Source organism: Spermophilus citellus, assembly GCF_964194105.1.
Source record: "Spermophilus citellus genome assembly, chromosome: 2".
NCBI lineage: Eukaryota > Metazoa > Chordata > Mammalia > Rodentia > Sciuridae > Spermophilus > Spermophilus citellus.
This window is the reverse complement of record NC_138183.1, coordinates 255,556,880-255,575,390: the sequence shown is the minus strand read 5'-3', so window position 1 is coordinate 255,575,390 and position 18,511 is coordinate 255,556,880. Positions and strand designations below refer to the sequence as shown.

The 18,511-nt window shown below is 61.8% G+C and overlaps 1 protein-coding gene across 1 annotated transcript; it reads left to right on the top strand.

Moving 5' to 3' along the window:
- The first annotated feature begins 946 nt into the window (after positions 1-946).
- Positions 947-17,743, top strand: CD81 (CD81 molecule). Its single transcript, XM_081282004.1, has 8 exons — positions 947-1,264; positions 11,578-11,692; positions 14,784-14,881; positions 15,672-15,746; positions 15,993-16,097; positions 16,422-16,523; positions 17,008-17,094; positions 17,183-17,743. The coding sequence occupies exons 1-8, from the start codon at positions 1,199-1,201 to the stop codon at positions 17,243-17,245; spliced, it is 711 nt and encodes a 236-aa protein (XP_081138130.1). The 5' UTR covers positions 947-1,198; the 3' UTR covers positions 17,246-17,743.
- The last annotated feature ends 768 nt before the right edge of the window (positions 17,744-18,511 follow it).

The window sequence follows — 18,511 nt, the reverse complement described above, 5'->3', positions numbered from 1 at the left end:
TGACCACCAAAAGAATTGCTCTGTCCAGGAAGGTATGTACTGGCCACCATCTATGACATACAATTAGCACTTGCATTCCTTGGTGGCCACATTCCCAGTGCCCACTGTGGCCCCACAGGGTCTCCAGGTAAGGCTCTGTTCATGAAGCAGCCCCGTCCTCCAGCTTTTGGGGAGAGGAGGACATAGGACACCTTGGTGGAGGTGTCACCTAGGGTGACAGACAGCACTCCCTCTTCACCTGGGGAGAAAGCCCTCCTCACTGGGAATCAGAGTCCGTCCTCATCTCCTTAGCAGAAGCAGTGAGGCCAGCGGGGCCCCACACCTTCAGGAAGAGCAGGGCGAGGGGCCACGAGGACGCCGCATGAGATGCCCAGTACCTGGAGGTTTCCTGCAGGTGTTTGGTGCCTGCCAGATATTTAACGCGGGTCTGGGGATAACCTCTGGGTGCACCAGTGGCCTTTCCAAAGGCAGACTCCACTAACAGCAGCCAGCGACACCCCTTTCTACGGGGCCAGGGCCTGCTGACTAAAATCACTACCTTCAGGACCTTCAGGCCCAACTTCATGCCCACCCGCTCTCCTTCCCGAGAGAGTAATGCGAACAACGCGCGCTCTGAGCCTGACAACACTTCTCTGGCGCCTCGCGGCCTCCAGGAGTCCTCCCAGAATGTCCAGGGAGCCTGAGGCAGGAAGAAAGAGGTCGGTCCTCAGGCGCGGCTTTGCCACCAGCCCCGGGGGCTTAGAGCCTTCCCGAAGTTCCAGGACGCGTCCCAGCCGCACCAAGGTCGCCAACCCCAAAGTGCTCGGGCTCCGGAAGGTGGAGAGAGGTTCTGCAGCCCCTGCCCCTCGCGCGGCGGCCAGAGGCGGGGCCAGGGGGAGGGGGCGCGGAGCGCTGCGGAGGCGGGGCCTGAGGGGGGCGGGGCCGCAGCGGCCTATAAGCGACGCGGACGGGTCGCGCGCCTGGCCACAGAGCGAGCGCGCAGCCGAAGCCGCCGCGGCGACCCCCGCGCCACCCGGGCCTCGCTTCTGCCTGTCGCCCGCGCCTCGCGCCCGCAGGTCGCTCGGGCTCGGCGTCCTGCTCGCCGCGCCCCGACACCCCCTGCCCCTCAGGCCCCCCGGCCCGCCCGGCCCCGCGTCCCCGCGCGCCCGCAGCCCAGGACCGGCCCGCGCCCCGCAGGCCTCGCGCCGCCCGCGCCGCCATGGGGGTGGAGGGCTGCACCAAGTGCATCAAGTACCTGCTCTTCGTCTTCAATTTCGTCTTCTGGGTGAGCCGAGGGGAAGTGGGGGTCGCGGCGGGGGGGGGGGGCCAGGCGCACCCCCTTTCGGGCAGGCCCGGCGGCAGCGCTAGGCCCCGTGGCGGGGTGGCGGCGCGTCGCGAAGTTGAGGGGCCACCTGTGGGCTCCGGGCGCAGTGCGGGATCAGGGCCGCCGCGCCCCTGGGCAGCCGGGCCAGGTGTCCGCGCGTCGCGGCCCAGCCCCCCCGCCCCGTCTGTCCCATTAGTCTGGGGACCGCTAACCCGTCCCTGTTGCGTGATGGCGATGGTTGCGGGGCGTGCGAACCCGCATCCCGGACTCCAACCCCTCAGCGGCGGCGGAGTCCGCGTGGCCCTCTTGGCCACTGTTTCGGGGACCACCCTGCTTCGCGGGTACTGAGGGGCCTCTAGGGCGGGACTCCCGGCGCCCCGCCCCCATGAGCTCATCCGGGCCACCGCCCCTGGATGGGCGGCCGAGAGCTGGGGCTTGGGGGCGCCCACTTTCCTCCAGCTGTGGGGACAGTCCACACCACTTTTCTTCCTGCCCTGCTCACCCTCCAGTCTGGAGACCGTCCTGGGGGTCGGGTTTAGGGCGGAGTGCACAACAGGATGGCCTCATGCTGGTGCGCACCTTCCCCAGTTCTGGAGGCCCGTCTTACCCTCCGCAACCACACAGATTCCAGCCCCAGTATGGCCCCGGCGGGCCTGTGGGCCTGTGGAAGCTTTGGCGGGGAGTGAGGCCCCGGGCTGAGTTGACGCAGACTGAGGGTGACCCTAAAGATCCCGGGCTTTCGGTTCCTGCTGATGGTCTGGGCTGGGTTGTCCACTTTTTGGAGTGCAGTCTCCCCTGGTCTCCGGGCCTGGCCGAGGAGCACTTTCTCCTCTGTGGCTCTGGCCTTTTGTTTCCATTTCCTGCGGAGTTGGAATTGGGAAGGGGTGGAGACTCTTCCCAGCCTGGGAATGTGGGTGGGTGTTGCTGGCCACTCCTCTGAGCCCCCAGCTGCTGTGCACCCCAGGCTCCCTTCTCAGGAATAGGGCCAAGTACAGGCAGTGTGTGTCTCAAGTTGAGGCAGGACGGGTAAACTTATAATGCAGCCCCTGGAGTGAGTGTGTGGGACTGGGGACATCTGTTTTCCATCTGGACAGCCAAGGATCCCAGGGTGGATCTAGGGTCAGTGGGATGTTTGTGGGGGAGACACACTGGTCTGGACCCTGCTGGAGTAGGTTTGGGGGCACAGCATGTCTTGCCAAGCCAGGCAGTGCCGCATGGCCTGCTGCAGCACACCATCTGGGAGCCAGGGCGGCCACGGGGAGCGGCAAGGCCAATTGGGATGGGCTGGCCCTGCCTGGCATGGCCCTGGGGGCCGCTGCTGAGTGGTAATGTTGATCGGTGTTTTTCTGCTCTGGACCAGGCAGGTTGGAGGCAGGCCTGTGCCAGGGTGTCGCTTTGCTGGTCTTGAGTCCCGGCTGTAACTGAGGACCCTGCAAGGAGTTGAAGGGCAGGCAGGAAAGGGGCCTCCTTTTGGCCTCTGGGCTGTGCATCAGCCCTTGAGGCCCACCCCCTGCCCCAGCTGGGAGGGCGCTCAGGCTCCCCTGGGAGCTGGGCCTCCAGGAGGTGGGTTGTTTCCCAGGCAGCCAGGATGAGGCCAACACATCCCCCAGGGTGCTCCTCCTGCCCATCCCAGGGGCCTGCCCAGTGCAGAACATGCATGTCTTTTTATGTTCACAGTTCTGTGGACCCTGCACTGGCTGGAAATTCAGAGTTGAGCTGGGAGGGCCTGGCAGAAGAGCCCCTCTGTCTCAAATGCATCGCAGGGCTGGTCCTGTGGCTGAGAGCACCATGGTGCCAGGGATGGACCTAATTGAGCCCAACTCCGCTGCTCCAGTGCTGGGCCTCTGCTTTCTGCCACTCAGGGGTGTCCTCACGGTCCCTCCCCAAGAAAGACTGAGGCTGTGGGCAGACTAGCTAATGTAGCCAAGTGTGGGGCAAGGGGCTCGGCATGGGGAGAGCTCAGGAAATAGATGCAGGGCATGATGTCCAACAGGGTCCAGCCAGGGAGAGCGAAGCTGAGGGTAGGAAGTGTGTGGGAAGGGGCTGCCGTTCCCAGGGCACCTGGAGGACCCTGCCGCGCCTGGCCTGACATGGACACAGGGCAGTACCAGGGGCTCACGGGAAGCTGGGTGAGCACAACTTGACAGTGGGTGTCTGGATGCGGCACTTTTTTTTTTTAAAGTTCTGTTTAGAGCGGAAGAAAGCGTCCCTGTGGTTGGAGCATCCCAGGCCGCCTAGCCTGCCTCTTTAGAAGCGCTGTGACAACCTGGTCTCTCACGCACACTCCCATTGCTGGCTCTCTCCTACACTGAGACGCAGGGCCCCAGGCAGTCTTGAGCTCTCAGCCTCTCCTGACTGGCTGCTGCTTTGGGGCTAGTGAGGTCCCGGACACTCTGAGTGTGTGGCAGCAGGCTTAAGACAAGGGACAGGGCAGGAGGATGAGCAGCAGGCCGGCCCAAGCAGGGGAGACCATGCAGATGCCTAACCAAGTAGTGAGGACATCCAATCCCTTGGGGTGGGTGCAGGGGCTCCTACTGGAGTGTTGGTGCCCAAGACTTGCTGCTTTGAGACTTGCTCCTGGAAGTAGGGCAGGAAGGAGAGCAGGGCTCTGTCCTGGGACAGGTGACTGGCCTGCAGAGCCTCCCTTCTCATCTTGTGAAATGGGCATCATGATGGTCTTCTCCATGGCTTCTGGCCAGGGAGCCCGGGAGAGGTGCCACCAGTCTTTGATGGAGAAGGGTCCTATCTTCTGCCCCAAACTGGCTGCCCCTCTGGACTTAGGTGACTGGTGGCAAGCCCACCTCAAAGAAGACTGATTAGCGGCCGCGCTAACTGGCATTCAATATTCCCCTCAGACAGCACATGACTGTCACTTGGTGACTGTGGCCTTTCTTCCCGCAGAGGGGCTACAGTCCAGGCAGGCTCTGGGTGGGGGCAGGGCTTCCTGTGCCTGGTTGCACCCGGTGGGCGAGTGGACTTCCCCTGGTGCCCCCAGGCCGTCTGGCTTCTGGCTGCCCAGCTTTGGGGAGACAACCGTCAGTCCATGATGGGCTGAGAAGAGGAAGTCTGTGGTTTGTCCCTGGCCATGCTGGCTCCAGTGAGGGTGTCGGCAGACAGGGGCACAGAGCTGCTGCAAGGAGGCAGGGGGCCTGGGACCCTGGTGCCCCTCCAGCTGGCCCTGCTCCAGGGCCCACGTGTTGCCACTGTCTAATGAGAGGCCCCTCTCTGTTCCTTCTAGGGCACGCCAGGCCTTCTCCCACCACCTCCACCCCAGCTCAGGTCTGGCTCCAGAAATCAAATCCAGTCCCAATTCAGTCTTAGCTGCCTCCAAGCCCAGACAGGGAGGCTGACCCCACACCCTCCCAACCCAAAGTCCTGCAATCCGTAAGATCAATAAGGTTTAGAGTCCAGGCACCATGGAGGGGGCAGGTTCTCACCCTTGCACTGGCCTTGGGTTTTGGAACCCAAGCCTGGGACACAGACCAATCAGGCAGTGAGTGCCAGGTGATCTTCCAGTGCTGGAGGCGTCCACCTTGTTCCCTGGACAGCTGCATGAACAACCAGGCTCATCCAGAATTGGCTCTCAGGGGCCTGCACCTGTCCAGTACTCTGACCCAGCATGCTGGGTGGCCTTCCAGGAACCTCTGGACCTCCTAATACCCTGTCCCCTCTACACAGTACTGTGTACCTCTGGGTGCAACAGAAGCCACTTTACCTGGTGGGCTGCAAAGCAGGTGCTAAAGTTTTTGAGATGACTGGGTCCTCTGGGTAGCCTCTGGCTGGGGGCATCCCTGTGGCAGAGGGCCAGGCCCCAGGGGCTGGTCCATGGTCAGCTGGTAGTTGGCTTTTACTCCCTGTGTGGCAGGGCAGCAGCCTTTGCCGTACCAGCACTGTGGCCATGGGAGGGGAGGGGTTCTAGCTGGGGGCAGCCGTCCTCCTGGGCTCCAGGTCTGGTAAAGGCTGCGGGTTCAGAGAGGGGCATTAGAACCAGAGGCCCAGAGTTTCATAGTCTGGAAACGCTGAGTGGGTGGTGAGGATCCTCCTTGAAGGGGCAGAGAGTGCCCAGTGTGGGGTCCCCACACCAAGGAGGTAAGGTGGCGCAGGGAGCCAGACGCTAGGCCTGGGGCTCCTGGCCCTGCTCTCCTCTCTGAAGATGTGCCCTTTTCTGATTTGGAGAGGAAGTTCATCCATCTTCATCCTTGCCACAGTTATTGAGGTAACTTGGCCATTATCAGGAAGGGGAAGGCCCGAGGGCCCCAGCAAGGAGGCATCTGGGCACCCCGTGCTTCCCCGAGTGGCATCTTACTCCCGTCACGCCCCCGGTCGGCTGGATCAGCACTCTCTCCGGAGGGTCTGTGTGGTCACCTGTGACTGCACATTGAGCTGTGGTGCAGCTGCCAGGGAGCTTCTGGTGGTGTCTCGAGGTGCTCCGCTGGCAGGGTGTGGGAACAAGGTCCCTGGTCCCTGCCCTGCCAGAGCTCCAGTCCTGGGGCTTGGAGCTGGAGCTCTGGAGTGGACCCCTGGCTTGTGAGGGGAAGCAGCCTGCAGCCCTGGGGCTCTCAGGGAGCCCAGCCCTCCCGCGGCTCCCACGGCCTGGCCAGAGGCTCTGCTTCCTGCTCCCCTCCTTGGGTGTAGCAACTTCAGCTATACAGACACTCCCCCCCTCTGTGCCCGAGGAGGTGATAGTGGCTCCTGAAGTAGCACTGTGCCAGGCAGGGCGTGGGAGACCCTGGCCTCCAGCTGTGCGGGGCTGTTTTCAGACCAGACCGTTGGCGATAAGGAGATTGAGAGCAAGCAACCACAAACCGCAGGAGGAGGGGGCGGGGGAGGCTGGGACTAGAGCCCGTCCCACAGCCTCTGACTCTTCTGTGTCCTGGCTCTGGGCTTCCCTGGGGCGGGCGGTCCTACCCAGGTGGAGCAGGTACAGCCCTGAGCCCGCGGAGTGCTGCTGGCTGTGACGCCTGGCCTACCCATCCTCAGACCCTGCCTGCGGCCTGCCTCCCGTGGCTGTCCCCACACCTCTTTGGAGCACACAACTCCGAGGGTCCTGGTCACCTGCAGCCCCCTGCACATCTCTGGCAGGCCACTCCCCACAGGGCCACTCAGGGCAGGTGGGCTTCCCAGTGGAGGCAGACGTGTGACGAGCAAGCAGGGCACCTCGTGGCTAGCCTGCCTCCAGTGAGGGGCCGCCTCGGGGCCAGCCCACTCCCCGCACCCAAGTGCTCATGTCTTAGTCCATTGCATCCCCCAGCTGGTCGGCAGGACCAGGTCTAGGTCCTCTCTTAGCATTTATTTTTAGACACCGGACAGGCCGCTTCCTGAGAGCCCAGTGAGAGGCGCTGCGCTTCCTGGCCGAGGTGAGCATCTATTCCTGCTCTCGCCAGGCTTCCTCCTTCCTGCCCAGCCTCCGCAGCTCCTCTCCTGAGGCCACACTGGGGCCCTAGAGGAGTGGCTGCCTCCAAGGAGGCCTGAGAAGGGTCCTGTGTCCCCCAGGGAGGAGGACTTGTTCCAGTCCCACACTCAGACCAAGCACTGCCCCTCACAGTGGACGGAGAATGGAGCTCAGTCTGCAGGGACCCGGGCTAGGGAGGACGGTGGCTGGCCTCCCCTTGGTGGGCTCCCTGCCACCCAGGTCACCTGAGCATCCTGCCTTTCCTCCCTCTCCACCTCCAGCACCCCAGCTGCTGAGCGGGTAGGTGCTAGGACACTTACCAGCACGTGCGTGTACCCTGACCCTGGCAGTGAGCGGACACGGAGCCTGAGACACCCCCAGTTTCCAGAGGCAGGGGCAGGGTCTGGGCTGGAGTTAGGTGCCCAGCTTAAAGGGGCTAGCTGACCTGAGAACCGTCCTTGTTCTCTGGCACTATGGGCAGCACTTGAAGTGACCCCTTGGGCCAGCCAGCTGGGGGACTGGAGCCCCACCCTTTCTGGGAGGGGCACACGTGCTAAAGTGGGAGAGCCCCCTAAGAAGCCCCGGCTCTGGCTGCGTCCTGGGTCTGGCTAAGGGTCACTCACTGTAGGCAGCTGGCATGGAGGAGGAAGCTGCCCCAAGCCTGCACCCCATCAGCTGCTGCTGGGAAACACCAACAGGCTGGGCAGGGACCCAGCGTGCTGGCACCCCCCTTGTTGAAGTCAAGTCTGTTATTTATTAATTCTCAGGAAGCAGGAAGAAACAAAACCCTTCACAGAGTCATGAATACGCCTTTCTGTTTCCTGGTGTGGAGGCCTCCAGGAACCTGGACACGATACCTGGGCGCTCGCTCCACCCCTGCCCCTGTGCAGGGAGTATGTTAGGTGGCAGGAGTATCTTGGGGTCAGGGAGCAGGTGGGAACTGCTTCTGCAGGCAGCTTTGAGCGGACGTGTCTCCGAGAGGGGTGCGAGGGACATTGCAGACTGCTTGTTTCTAAGGCCTAGCTGATCACATCCCGAGTGCTGTCCACAGCTGGGTACTGTCCACCGTGTGGCCCGTCTCTGTGTGGGAGCTTCTGTGCCTCTACTTCATTTTACAAGTGAGAATCCTGGAGGCAGGAGCACTGAGATGGGCCTGCAGTCACTCGGTCAGATGTGACCCGGCAGCCAGGGGCTCGGGCCTTCCTTCATGCCTGCCCTCTGCCCAGCTCTGTCAGTCCCCATTTTCCATGGACACTGGGCTCTTGACTTGGCCTCTGTGTTCTGTAGTTACACAGCTGGGTTTTCCTTCTCTGTGGACAAGACTCCAGCATGTGCAGATGCTCACTGCTGGCCACGGGGACGTCTGGCTCCTGCCCAGGAAAACACGAGTGTCAGGAGGTCCTTTCTCCCCTCAGTGGTCAGTCTGCAGGACATGGGGGGCGGGGGTTCTCGAACAGCTTTCCGTAGATGCAGATGGCATGTAGCACTGGCCTAGGATTACCGTGTGCAGCGGAGTAAGTCGACACGCTGGTGGCCCCGTGAAACGGTCGCCACTGCAGAACGCAGGGTCCTTTGTCCTTCCTCCCTGCACTGTTCTGGGCTGTGGCCTGGACCCCCTCGCAGACCTGCTCACACAGGTGGAGTCATAAGGTGCCTGCTCTTTTGCTGTCCTGCCCCTTTTCGCTGATGAGGGTCCACGCAGGATGAGCCCCAGGCCCACAGTCACCAGCGCTGGGCCCACAGGCTGTTACTAGTTCGGGGCTGAACAGGAAAGAACCTGAGTCTTGTGTGAAGCTGGGCTCCTTCTCTTGGGTGAATACCTGGAGGGGCCCCGGGTGTGCGGCAGGTGTGGGGCTGACTTCAAGGAGGTCTGAGCATCAGCCACGGCTGCGCTGGGCCCTCCGAACCCCACTGCTGCCCTCGTGGGCACAGGGATGGCGGTCATTTTCTATCTCAGGCAGCCTGGTGGTCGGGTTGGGGTTGTTCGGTGCTGGGTGCTGGGTGCTGGAGGGTGGCCTCCGTCCGTGCGTGGTGCTGGCCCTGTGTCGTGTGGTGCCCGTCCTGCCTCTGTGCGCCTTGGGGGCTGGCTTCCTTGCCATCGAGTGCCGAGCATCCTCTGGCCACAAGTCCTTTGTTAGGCACGTCCCGTCCCAGCTGGGGCTGTCCTGCTTCCCTGGTCTCTGGAAGAGGATTCTTATGAGCTCTGACTCACTGGGGACCTCCAGCTGCCCTCCTGGGCCCCTCCTGGGGGTCTTTCCCAGCCCTCCCTCTGCCCTCCCACTGCTGTTCTGATAGAAGACCTCGGGACCCTTTCAGTTGGGGGTCTGGCTCTCCCCTGCCTGGAAGGCCCAGCCAGCCCCTTGCTAGGGCGAACCTAGAGGTAGCCTCCTGCCACCCGACCGACCCCGAAGTCCCGACAGGAAGCCCTCTTCCTTGAGCAGATGGAGAGTGGTGACTCAGCCCCATCGCACCACCAGCTGGGGTAGCTGAGCACTGCTCCCCTCACCCTCAGGAGGTGTTGCCCCCACCCCCCAGCTGCATGGAGAAGGTAGGGGTGCCCCACCCAGCCTGGGAGGGCACGGGGTGGGGTCAGCCCCTGCGGAACAGCTGTTGCCTGTGCAGCTGTCTTACGGGTGGGGACACTGAGGCAGAGGAAGGCGGGTGACCACAGCTGAGTCAAAGTTTATGACCAGGCCTTGGGGCCCCTCCCCCTTCAGGAGCCCCCAGAACCTCTCTCCATGAACTCTGAACCAGCTTCCAAACAGAACGCGTGACGTTTTCAGAGCCTCAGTGGGAGCCAGAGTTACCAGGCAGCTCAGCCTGTCGCTTGCTCCCCTAGAGCCACAGATGGCAGCTGGCGCAGAGGAGCCCAGCGTGGCGCCCTGGGGCTGCCCGCCATCTCTTCCTCAGAAAGCCCTGGGGACCCCTGGCACCACCACAGGGCCTGGTCACGAGGGACGTGCTTGGGGCCCCAGCTGCCAGGCTGTTTCCAGTTTGACCAGCAGGGCCCTCAGTGGCAGCAATGTCTACTGTGCTGGCTGATGGGAATGAGCCTCCGTCCAGGGCCCTGACGGGTAAGTGGGGCCTATTCCTCTCCCACAGGGGAGGCCCAAGCAGAGGAACCACACGGGAGGGGCGGGTGCAGTCACAAGAGCCATTGGAACCACAGTAGCGGAGATGGGCGGGTTCACCAGGAGGACGCCCTGGCCTGCTGACCTGGGGGTGCCTCGGCCCTCGCCCTGAAGGCCTGGGGGCCACAGCTCCTGGCCGGCCCACTCCCCTCCAGGACCTAGAGCCAGCCTACCTGGGGATCCCCGGGCCACTCGGGGCTTTCCTTCAGTGCCGTTGGTTGCACGAGCTGTCCTACACACATCTCCCTTCCCCCAGGCCCTGCTTCCCTGGCCAGGACCGGTGGAGCGGGACCTGGCCACTGGGTGCTTTTCTTGAGGCCCAGTTTCAGTTTCTGTTCCTGTTTGACAGCTCTGAGTCCACTGTGGGGTGAGCATCAGCCCGGACTTGCAGGCAGACCAGGGCGGGGGCCCGTCCCTGCAGGTGGCCCTACCAAGCGCCCCACGTGCCTGTTGGAGGGCCGCCCGCCTCTGGCACTCACTGCCAGTGGTGACCAGAAGGAGGTGCAGTGCCTCCCCAGAGCTGTTCTTGGTGTGTCCCCATGCACCTGCCTCCAGGAAGCCCCCCGTGGCCTGGCCCTCTGCAAGGGTGGAGTGGAGCATGAAGGCAGGGCCCTTGAGGCCCAGAGGAGCTAGTGGTGGGTCCCCCATGGTAGACCCTGACTGCCACTCAGACCTGTGCCCTTGCCCCTGGCAGGGCCTCGTCAGCATGTGCCTCCCAGGGTCTGTGCCCAGGTGTCAGGCAGGTCTCCATGTCCTCCAGCAAAGCAGAGGTCCTCTACCCAGACAGTCCAGAGATGTTGGCCCCACTGTGAGTCAGGGACCCCAGAAGAGATTGGTTCTGTGGTCCCAGGGTTACAGTGTCCCCAGGTTGAGGGATTGTGGGACTGTGCTTCACACCAAGGGCAGGGAGGGACAGTAGGAGTCCGAGGGACAGTGTCTGTGCCCTCTGCTCCTCTGAAGTCTTTGGCTGAGAGGTGCTGGAGTAGAAGAGGGCCAGGGCAGGCAGGACACAGGGTGTCCCGCCATTCCTGGGATCTGTGTGTTTGCAGAAGCCCTTCATGGTGCCAGGTACCAAGAGCCGCAGCAGGGTGAGCCTACAGCCACCACCCCGGGGTGTCTGTGGCCTGAGGAGGGAGGGCCAGGTGCCCGGGCCCAGCAGGCATCTATCCTGGTCAGCTGCTGGGGGAAGACGGGGCTGGGCCTGGTTGGGACCTGCCTCAAGGGCAGTCCCCAGCTGGCTGAAGGCGGTCATGGATACACAGGATGGCCTCAGCCTGAGCCTGTCCCTGCATGCCAGCCCTGAGCAGGGACCCCTCCTCAGCAGCCACTTCCTCCACAAGCCACGGCCGGTCATGCCCCTGCCACTTCCTGGAGGCCACCAGATCCCCGCCCCCTTGGGAAAGGCTCAGCAGTCCTTAGGGTGCTCAGGTCCTGGTGTGGCCTCTGGCCAGATTTAGGACAGAACATCAGGTCAACCTGGCATTGGAGATCCGTGGGTTTCCTGAGTGTCCCTGAAACGCTGGGCATGGGTGGACTGCAGTCGTCTTCCTTGTTGATCTGAAATTCACGTTGTACATCCTGTCTCACTTGGCAGCCCTGCCCTGGAGTCACAGCTCAGGTGCTGGGGTGGCCCTTGGGTTCCAGTGAATGGTGGCCAAAAGACCCGTCTGTGGTCCCTGCTGAGGCCCCCTCCCCGACTGGAGGTGCTGTCAGCAGGCTACCTGTGACACTGCTCCCCACTCTTTCTCCAGCTGGCCGGAGGCGTGATCCTGGGTGTGGCCCTGTGGCTGCGCCATGACCCTCAGACCACCAGCTTGCTCTACCTGGAACTGGGAGACAAGCCTGCACCCAGCACCTTCTATGTGGGTGAGTGATACATGGCACAGGGTCTGCTCAAGAGCCCAGGGCTTCCAGTGCCTTCCAGGAGGAGGCAGGGCCCGAGGGTAAGTGGGCATCAGTACGGGGTCCCAGCCAGCTCCAAAGGGGCTCTTGGAGCAGGAGGATTGACCCAGGGATGGGCATGTGGCTGCTGGGGACCCCACTAATCACCACGGACTAGGCTGGGGCCAGGGAGGGCGGGCAGCCGGAAGGGCTTGGGGATTGGTTTCAAGATCTTATTTTAACTCAGGCATTTCTGGGGAGGCTCTGGGTGGGTGGGGCTGGATGCCTGGGCTGCATCAGAGGCTTCCCCCTCCCCCATGCTGCTGCCACACCTTGCTACCTTATTAGGCTGCCTGTGGGGGACTGAGCCTCCAGCGCCCCAGAGGCAGGGTGACCAGGAGGAGGGCCCAGGCTGTGCAAGCAGCCTTCCCCCTTGCCCTCCCTTGGAGGCGGGCCTGGCGCCTGGAAGTTCTGGCAGTGTTGATGTTTCTGCCCTTTAAAGGAGGGGCCCCTGGTCCAGGGCTCCATCTGAAGCCTGCTGCTGTCCTTCGTCCTGGTGGAGCCTGGATGGGGTGGGGCCCTCTTACCAACTTGGAAGACATGCTGGCTGCTGAGTAGGCCCTGGGAGCCCAGAAATGCCCCTCCCTGTCCCACCTGGGTGTCCCAGGATAGGCAAGAGTTCTGATCACCCCAGGGCTGTCACTCCTTTCTCTCCTTGCCCTACCCACCCTCCTCCCGGGACCTCTGTCTTCCATAGAGAGCATGGATGTGGCTGAGGTCCAGATAGGACGGGGTGGGTGCGCCTGGGGCTGGGGCTGGTTTCCAGGCCCAGCTGTTCTGGGAGGTCCCGTGCCCTGCCTGCAGGTCCCTGTAGCCTCAGTACTGTGTGCCCTCCCAGGGGGCAGCCACCCACCCTGTAGGCTCACACGCAGACTGTGGCCTGCTACACTGGTGACATGCTTAGGCCAGGCTCCCTTGGGAGCACAATGTTAGCTTTGCCCCATATCTGAGGGGATGGGGGACCTGACCAGTACCTTCTGAACTCCTGAGGGGTGGGGTTCTCCAGGGAGGTCCCTCCCTGACCTTTTTTCCCCTCTTCTAAGATAATCAGGAGTATTGGGGGTTCAGGGGGCTCCCAGCAAATGCAGGAGCTGCCACCCCCGAGCTGGTAACAGCCTCCTGGCCAGAGTGTCATCGGCACATCCCTCTCCTCTTGTGCATGTGCTGCTGCCCACCTGCCTTCTCCCTGGGCCTGGGCACCCTGGTTATTGGGCTTTGCAGGGCTGGAGTTAAGTGGCCTTGGGGCAGGCACTTTTGCCAAGAACCACTCTCTTGGGGACATGGCAGCCGAGACGGTGGCTAGAACAGCTCAGTGTGGGTCACTATTGGCCCAGTGGGGCCAGACAGGAGTGGAGGGCTTACTTCACTTTAGACGAGGTCAGTTGGGGTGAGCTGGGCAAAGGCAAGGACAGCCAGGCATGTTGGCCCTCAGGGCTGCAGCTCCTTCAGGCCTCCTTTCCCCACTCAGCAGGGTGGACACCACAGGCTTGTCAAGGTACCTGCTGAGGGTGGTACCAGGGGAAAGGGGCTGCCAGGCAGGCCCCACAGTGCCAGGGCAGGGGGCATTGGAAGCAGGCCTCTGGATGGTGTGTTCTCTCCGTGGCCCATGTCAGGCTCCAGCTCCAGAGCCACCTGCTCCCTCTCCTTGGTTATTGGCTTCCTGGGCACTGGAGGACAGCTTCAGGCATGGGACTACTGGGCAGGTTGGGTTGGATGTCAGAGCTTGCCACTCTCTGGCTCTGCCTGTGCCCTGTGGGTAGGGACCACTCAGAGCCCCTCTGGCCACCAAGTCTCTGCCCATTCAAAATTGGCCTTCCTGAGTCCCCGCTGCTTCTGGGTTGGGCCCTGCAGGAGCAGATGCCAACTCTGACAAAGGCGCTTTGTGCAGTGCTGGGGGAGGCGAACGGGCCAGCTGGCTCAGCACCCCCGGAACACTTCAGGCTCCCAGAACACTGGAGGGGCTCTGGGCAGCCCTGGGCCTGTCCCTGAGTCCTGTAGGCTTGGGTCTCCTGCTCCTAGGACTCTTCAAGGCAAAAAAGGGCAATGCCCCTTTTGTCCAGGGACACTGGAAGTAGGGCTGAGGAGAGGGAGGCCCAGTTTGAGGGTGCTGTGCCCCCCAAGTGGGGAGCTATCTGTGAGGTGTACCCGATGGGAGACTTCTCAGCCAGGTGTGTTTGGTGCCGGCCAGAGGTGTCCTCTGGCCAGTGAGGGGGCCCAGGGGACCAGGTCCCAGATATGTTGCTTTTCTAAGCCTGGTGGTGGGTCCTGGCCCCTGGCTCCTTCTCCCTGGACTGGCCAGCCTGGGGGACAATGGGCCTGGCTTTGAGCAAAGAGGTTTGGGCTGCCCGGCAGCGTTGCCATGGTGATGGGGGGATGGGATGAGGGGCTGGGAAAGCCCTACAGGGACACTGTGGCCTTTCCCAAGGGATAGGCGGTGGCATGGGCTCCAGGACAGCAATGTGACCTGGCACCTCCTGGGCCTTGGTGACCCCCTGCCCTTTGGGATGTCTGCCCGCCTCCCAGGAACACATGCCAAGCTGGTGGGTATGGGCAGGTCAGCAGGGTGTGCTCTCCTCAGCTGCCCCAGCCACTCTCAGTGGCTTGGACACTCCATTCAGTTCTCAGTGTACAAGGCAGAGCAGCCTGGCTCACATGGTGACGTCCCTACGATGGGGTCAGCTAGAGTGGACTGCTGTGTGCCAGCAGGGGGCCTCCACCTCATTTCACCTCACCACCCCCAGGTCAACAGCTGGGACCCCAAGCAGCTCCTGATGCTACAGCGGGTGTCCTTCCCAACCTTCAAGCTGGGCGTGGACATGGGTGCTGGTGCTGGGTGCTGGGGCACTAGTCGCCAGCACTCTGTACACTTGGGTGCTGTGCGGCCCTCCCCTTGGCATCGTCGGCCTCCTCCTGTGTCACAGAAGAGGGCTGAGGCACAGAGGAGCTCACGCAGCCAGGCTGAGCCCGTGTCTCAGGCAGTGCCAAGCAGCAACTCACCCTGGTCCCTGTCCCACAGGCATCTACATCCTCATTGCTGTGGGGGCTGTGATGATGTTCGTCGGCTTCCTGGGCTGCTACGGGGCCATTCAGGAATCCCAGTGTCTGCTTGGGACGGTAAGGTCAGGGAGTCCTGGGCCTGGAATGGGGAGCAGCATCCAGCTGGCAGAGGAAGGGGTGGCCATGAGCACAGGGGCAGGCCCAGGGTCTTTGGTTCAGCCCAACAGCCTCTGGGTAGCCTCCGCCTCTCCCCAGAACTTAGGCTCTGATTTTCCTGTTTGGTTTGTAAATTGTCTCTCACCGTGTTTTACTTCCATCTAGTCCTGGAGGCTACTACTTCCAAGGAGAACTTTTTATTTTCTTTAAAAACAATCCACAAACATCACAGAGATTGAGTCCCCAAGACCAGCTTCAAGTGTCTCGGGGACCACCCACTGGCAGGAGACTGAGGCCCTGCTGTGCCTTCCAGGCCTGGCCATTCTGGAAGGGGGGCCCTGTGCTCATGTCCCCAGCTGGGGAAGTTGAGGCACATGTCTCCTTTCCCATGGCAAGCAGGAGAAAGGGTGGCTCAGGAGGCCTACTGCTGCATGCACCTGCCAGGGGCTCCAGCCCGGGGCTGGCCACCCACAATCCCCCTGAGTGATTCTCCATTGCTCCTGCAGCCCCTCCTGCAGACCCCGGGCAGTGTTTCTGTGTGAGTGCTTTAGCATCTCACTAGGGGGCCTGCGTCTTGGGCTCTGTGCTTTCTGTCTCCCTGGTTGGGATGTGGGTTGGTGGATACTGTCAGCTCCTCCCCTGGCCATAATATGCACACCTGCTGGTTACATGGGCACCTGCCCTCTGCAGAAGGCCAACCCCATGCTGGTCCAGGACCCTGCCACAGCCTGATCCCTCCTCCTCTCTCCAGTTTTTTACCTGCCTAGTGATCCTCTTTGCCTGTGAGGTGGCTGCCGGCATCTGGGGCTTCGTCCACAAGGACCAGGTGAGCCTGGGCCCACCAGGGAGCCTAGAGGGGTGGAGGAATGCCCTCTGCCCAGGTCTTGAGTGATGGGTGGGTCTTAGTCCAGGGTTTTGGGGTTCTCCTGGGACTCCTCCTGGGGTCTGCCTGGTAAGAGGATCTCAAGGGTTCCACGGGGGAGGTGGCATTGGGACCAAACACATTGGGGGAAGCTTATTGCAGGGTGTACCCTTAGGGATGGTCCCCACTAATGTGACCACTCTGCCTCAGATTGCTAAGGATGTGAAGCAGTTCTATGACCAGGCCCTGCAGCAGGCTGTGGTGGATGACGATGCCAGCAACGCCAAGGCCGTGGTGAAGACCTTCCATGAGACGGTGAGGCTGAGCTGGGGCGGGCCCCAGTGGGGTACTCACCTTTCCAGATGAGTCCTGCCACAGCCCAGACGTCAGGAGCAGGAGGGGTCCCAGCTTGGCAGTCTGTGTGACCCTGGCGTCCCTGGATGGGCACCTTGTGGCCTGGTTGGCCAGAAGTGTGGGCCAAACAGTGCAGCTGGGCACGACCACTACCGCCCCCAACATCCCTGATGCATTTCAGGGGGGTGTAATGCGTACCCCTGCTCCCCACCCCCTGCCACACCTACGCTCTGGCCGCTCTCCCCCGATGCCCAGAACTGACCCAGACACTCTCGGTCTCTACAGCTCAATTGCTGCGGCTCCAACACCTTGTCGGCACTGTCCACCTCAGTGCTGAGAAACAACCTTTGTCCATCGGGGAGCAACATCTTCACCAATCTCTTCAAGGTGTGCACTGGTGGGTGGGGCAGAGGCAGGGGCCTCCACCTATCTGGGTGGGTCCTGGTTTGGGGGTGGCACCAAGGCTGCTCTGTTGGGAGGGCTGGGTAGGTTGAGTGTGGCCCACGAGGAAGAGGGGAGACTCCCAGATGGCCTCGCCCAGGGCCTGCACTTCCACTCATGCATGGGGGACACACAGAGTCCTTACCACCTGGGTCACTGCCCAAAGCTGTTGATGCCACTGGAGGCCCACCCAGCACCTATGGAAGTCCCTTGGTAAACGTAGCAATACCAGTGATCATGGCCTTGAGGTAGGGGAGTCTTCAGGCAATATGTCCCCATGGTTTGGATTCTTTTTAAATGGACAGAACAACTCTGGGCAGAGCCCAGCTGCTGCGCCACCTCTCCTGATGTGGGGGTGGGAGAGGCAGGGACAAGGCCACCCATCCCTTCTGCTTTTGGGCTGTCTGCTGACCGCCCACTGCCCCTGCAGGAGGACTGCCACCAGAAGATTGATGAACTCTTCTCGGGAAAGCTGTACCTCATCGGCATTGCCGCCATCGTCGTTGCTGTCATAATGGTGAGTTGGTGGGGGCAGGGCCTCTGTTTGTGGGCACTGAAGCCCCCTGCCTTTCGGGTGCTGACCTCACCCTGCCTCCTCCCTACAGATCTTCGAGATGATCCTGAGCATGGTGCTGTGCTGTGGCATCCGGAACAGCTCTGTGTACTGAGCCCCTGCGGTGCCCCAGAGTGACCCGGAGGTGCTGCAGGGCTGTCACCACCTGTGTATATAACGTTTCCGGTATTACTCTGCTACACTTAGCCTTTTTACTTTTGAGGTTTTTTTGTTCTGAACTTTCCTGTTACCTTTTTGGGGCTGACGTCACCTGTAGGTGGCGTGTGCGTGGGTGGGGGTGGAGCAAACTTGGGCCTTGGGGACCCTGTGCTGAAGGGGCCCCTTAGTGAGCTCTGCCTGCTAAGCCAGCGCCCTCCCAGGGACACCTGTCCTGAGGCTCAGCATGGCTGGGCTGCGGGGCTGTTGCCCCCCCTTCCTTGTCCCATGGGCTGCACCTTTTTAATCCTTGTTCCTTCCCTGCCCCCATTTTGAGAGCCGGGTCTGAGCACTCTTTATGCCTTCAATGCACCTGTCCTTTCTAACACGTCACCTTCAATTGTAATTACAACATCTTGAAAATCATTTAATAAAGAAGGAAAATCAGGCATGCTAACAGGACTGTGGAGCCAGTTCCTGTGCCAGCAGCACCCAAGGCCAGGTGAGCCCATTGTGAGTTTGGCCCCGATCTGGACTTTCCCAGGCCAAGGGGGAGCTGGCCCAAGAGGGGCTGCTGGCTACAGTGGGTGGGCAGGGCTGGACTTTGGGGAACAGTCCCATGTGCTGAATGACCCTTTTGGGGGCTCTGTGCTGCCACAGCAGTCTTGACGTCACTCCCATCTCACCGCTTGGACACATCATCCCCAGAGGGACAAGCGGGGCCAGACAGGGAATTCAGTATATGATGTGCTGGGGGTAGAGCTGCAAGACCCTCCCCCAAGCATTTCAGGATGTCTCCCTATTTGGGTGCCTTAAGTATTCCATTAAGCTGGGTCACTCAGCCTAAAACCGTATTTTAAAGGGGCTGGCGAGGAAAATTTTAAAGCCTCCTGGAGGCCCACGCAGCCCAGAGTGGTGAACTGAGGCTCTGAAGCTCAGCAGTCTTCTGGGCAACACCCACCCTTTTCTCCTAGCTCCATCTCTTACAACCAATGGGCTTGACTAGATGCCCCGGTCTTTGAGGTCCCCAGCCTAGGCCAGGCTGCTTTCCCCTTAGTCTGGGTAGGGCAGTATGAAAAACTGACTGGGACATTTAATTGGCTGGACCTGGGTGGAATTCTGTCACCGGCACCCAGCAGCCTCCTTGAGTCTGACTCTGGAAACTAGCCTGCCCTACACTGGAGCACTGCAGGGTCTCGGCAAGGTCTCGCCCCGTCCTTGCCTC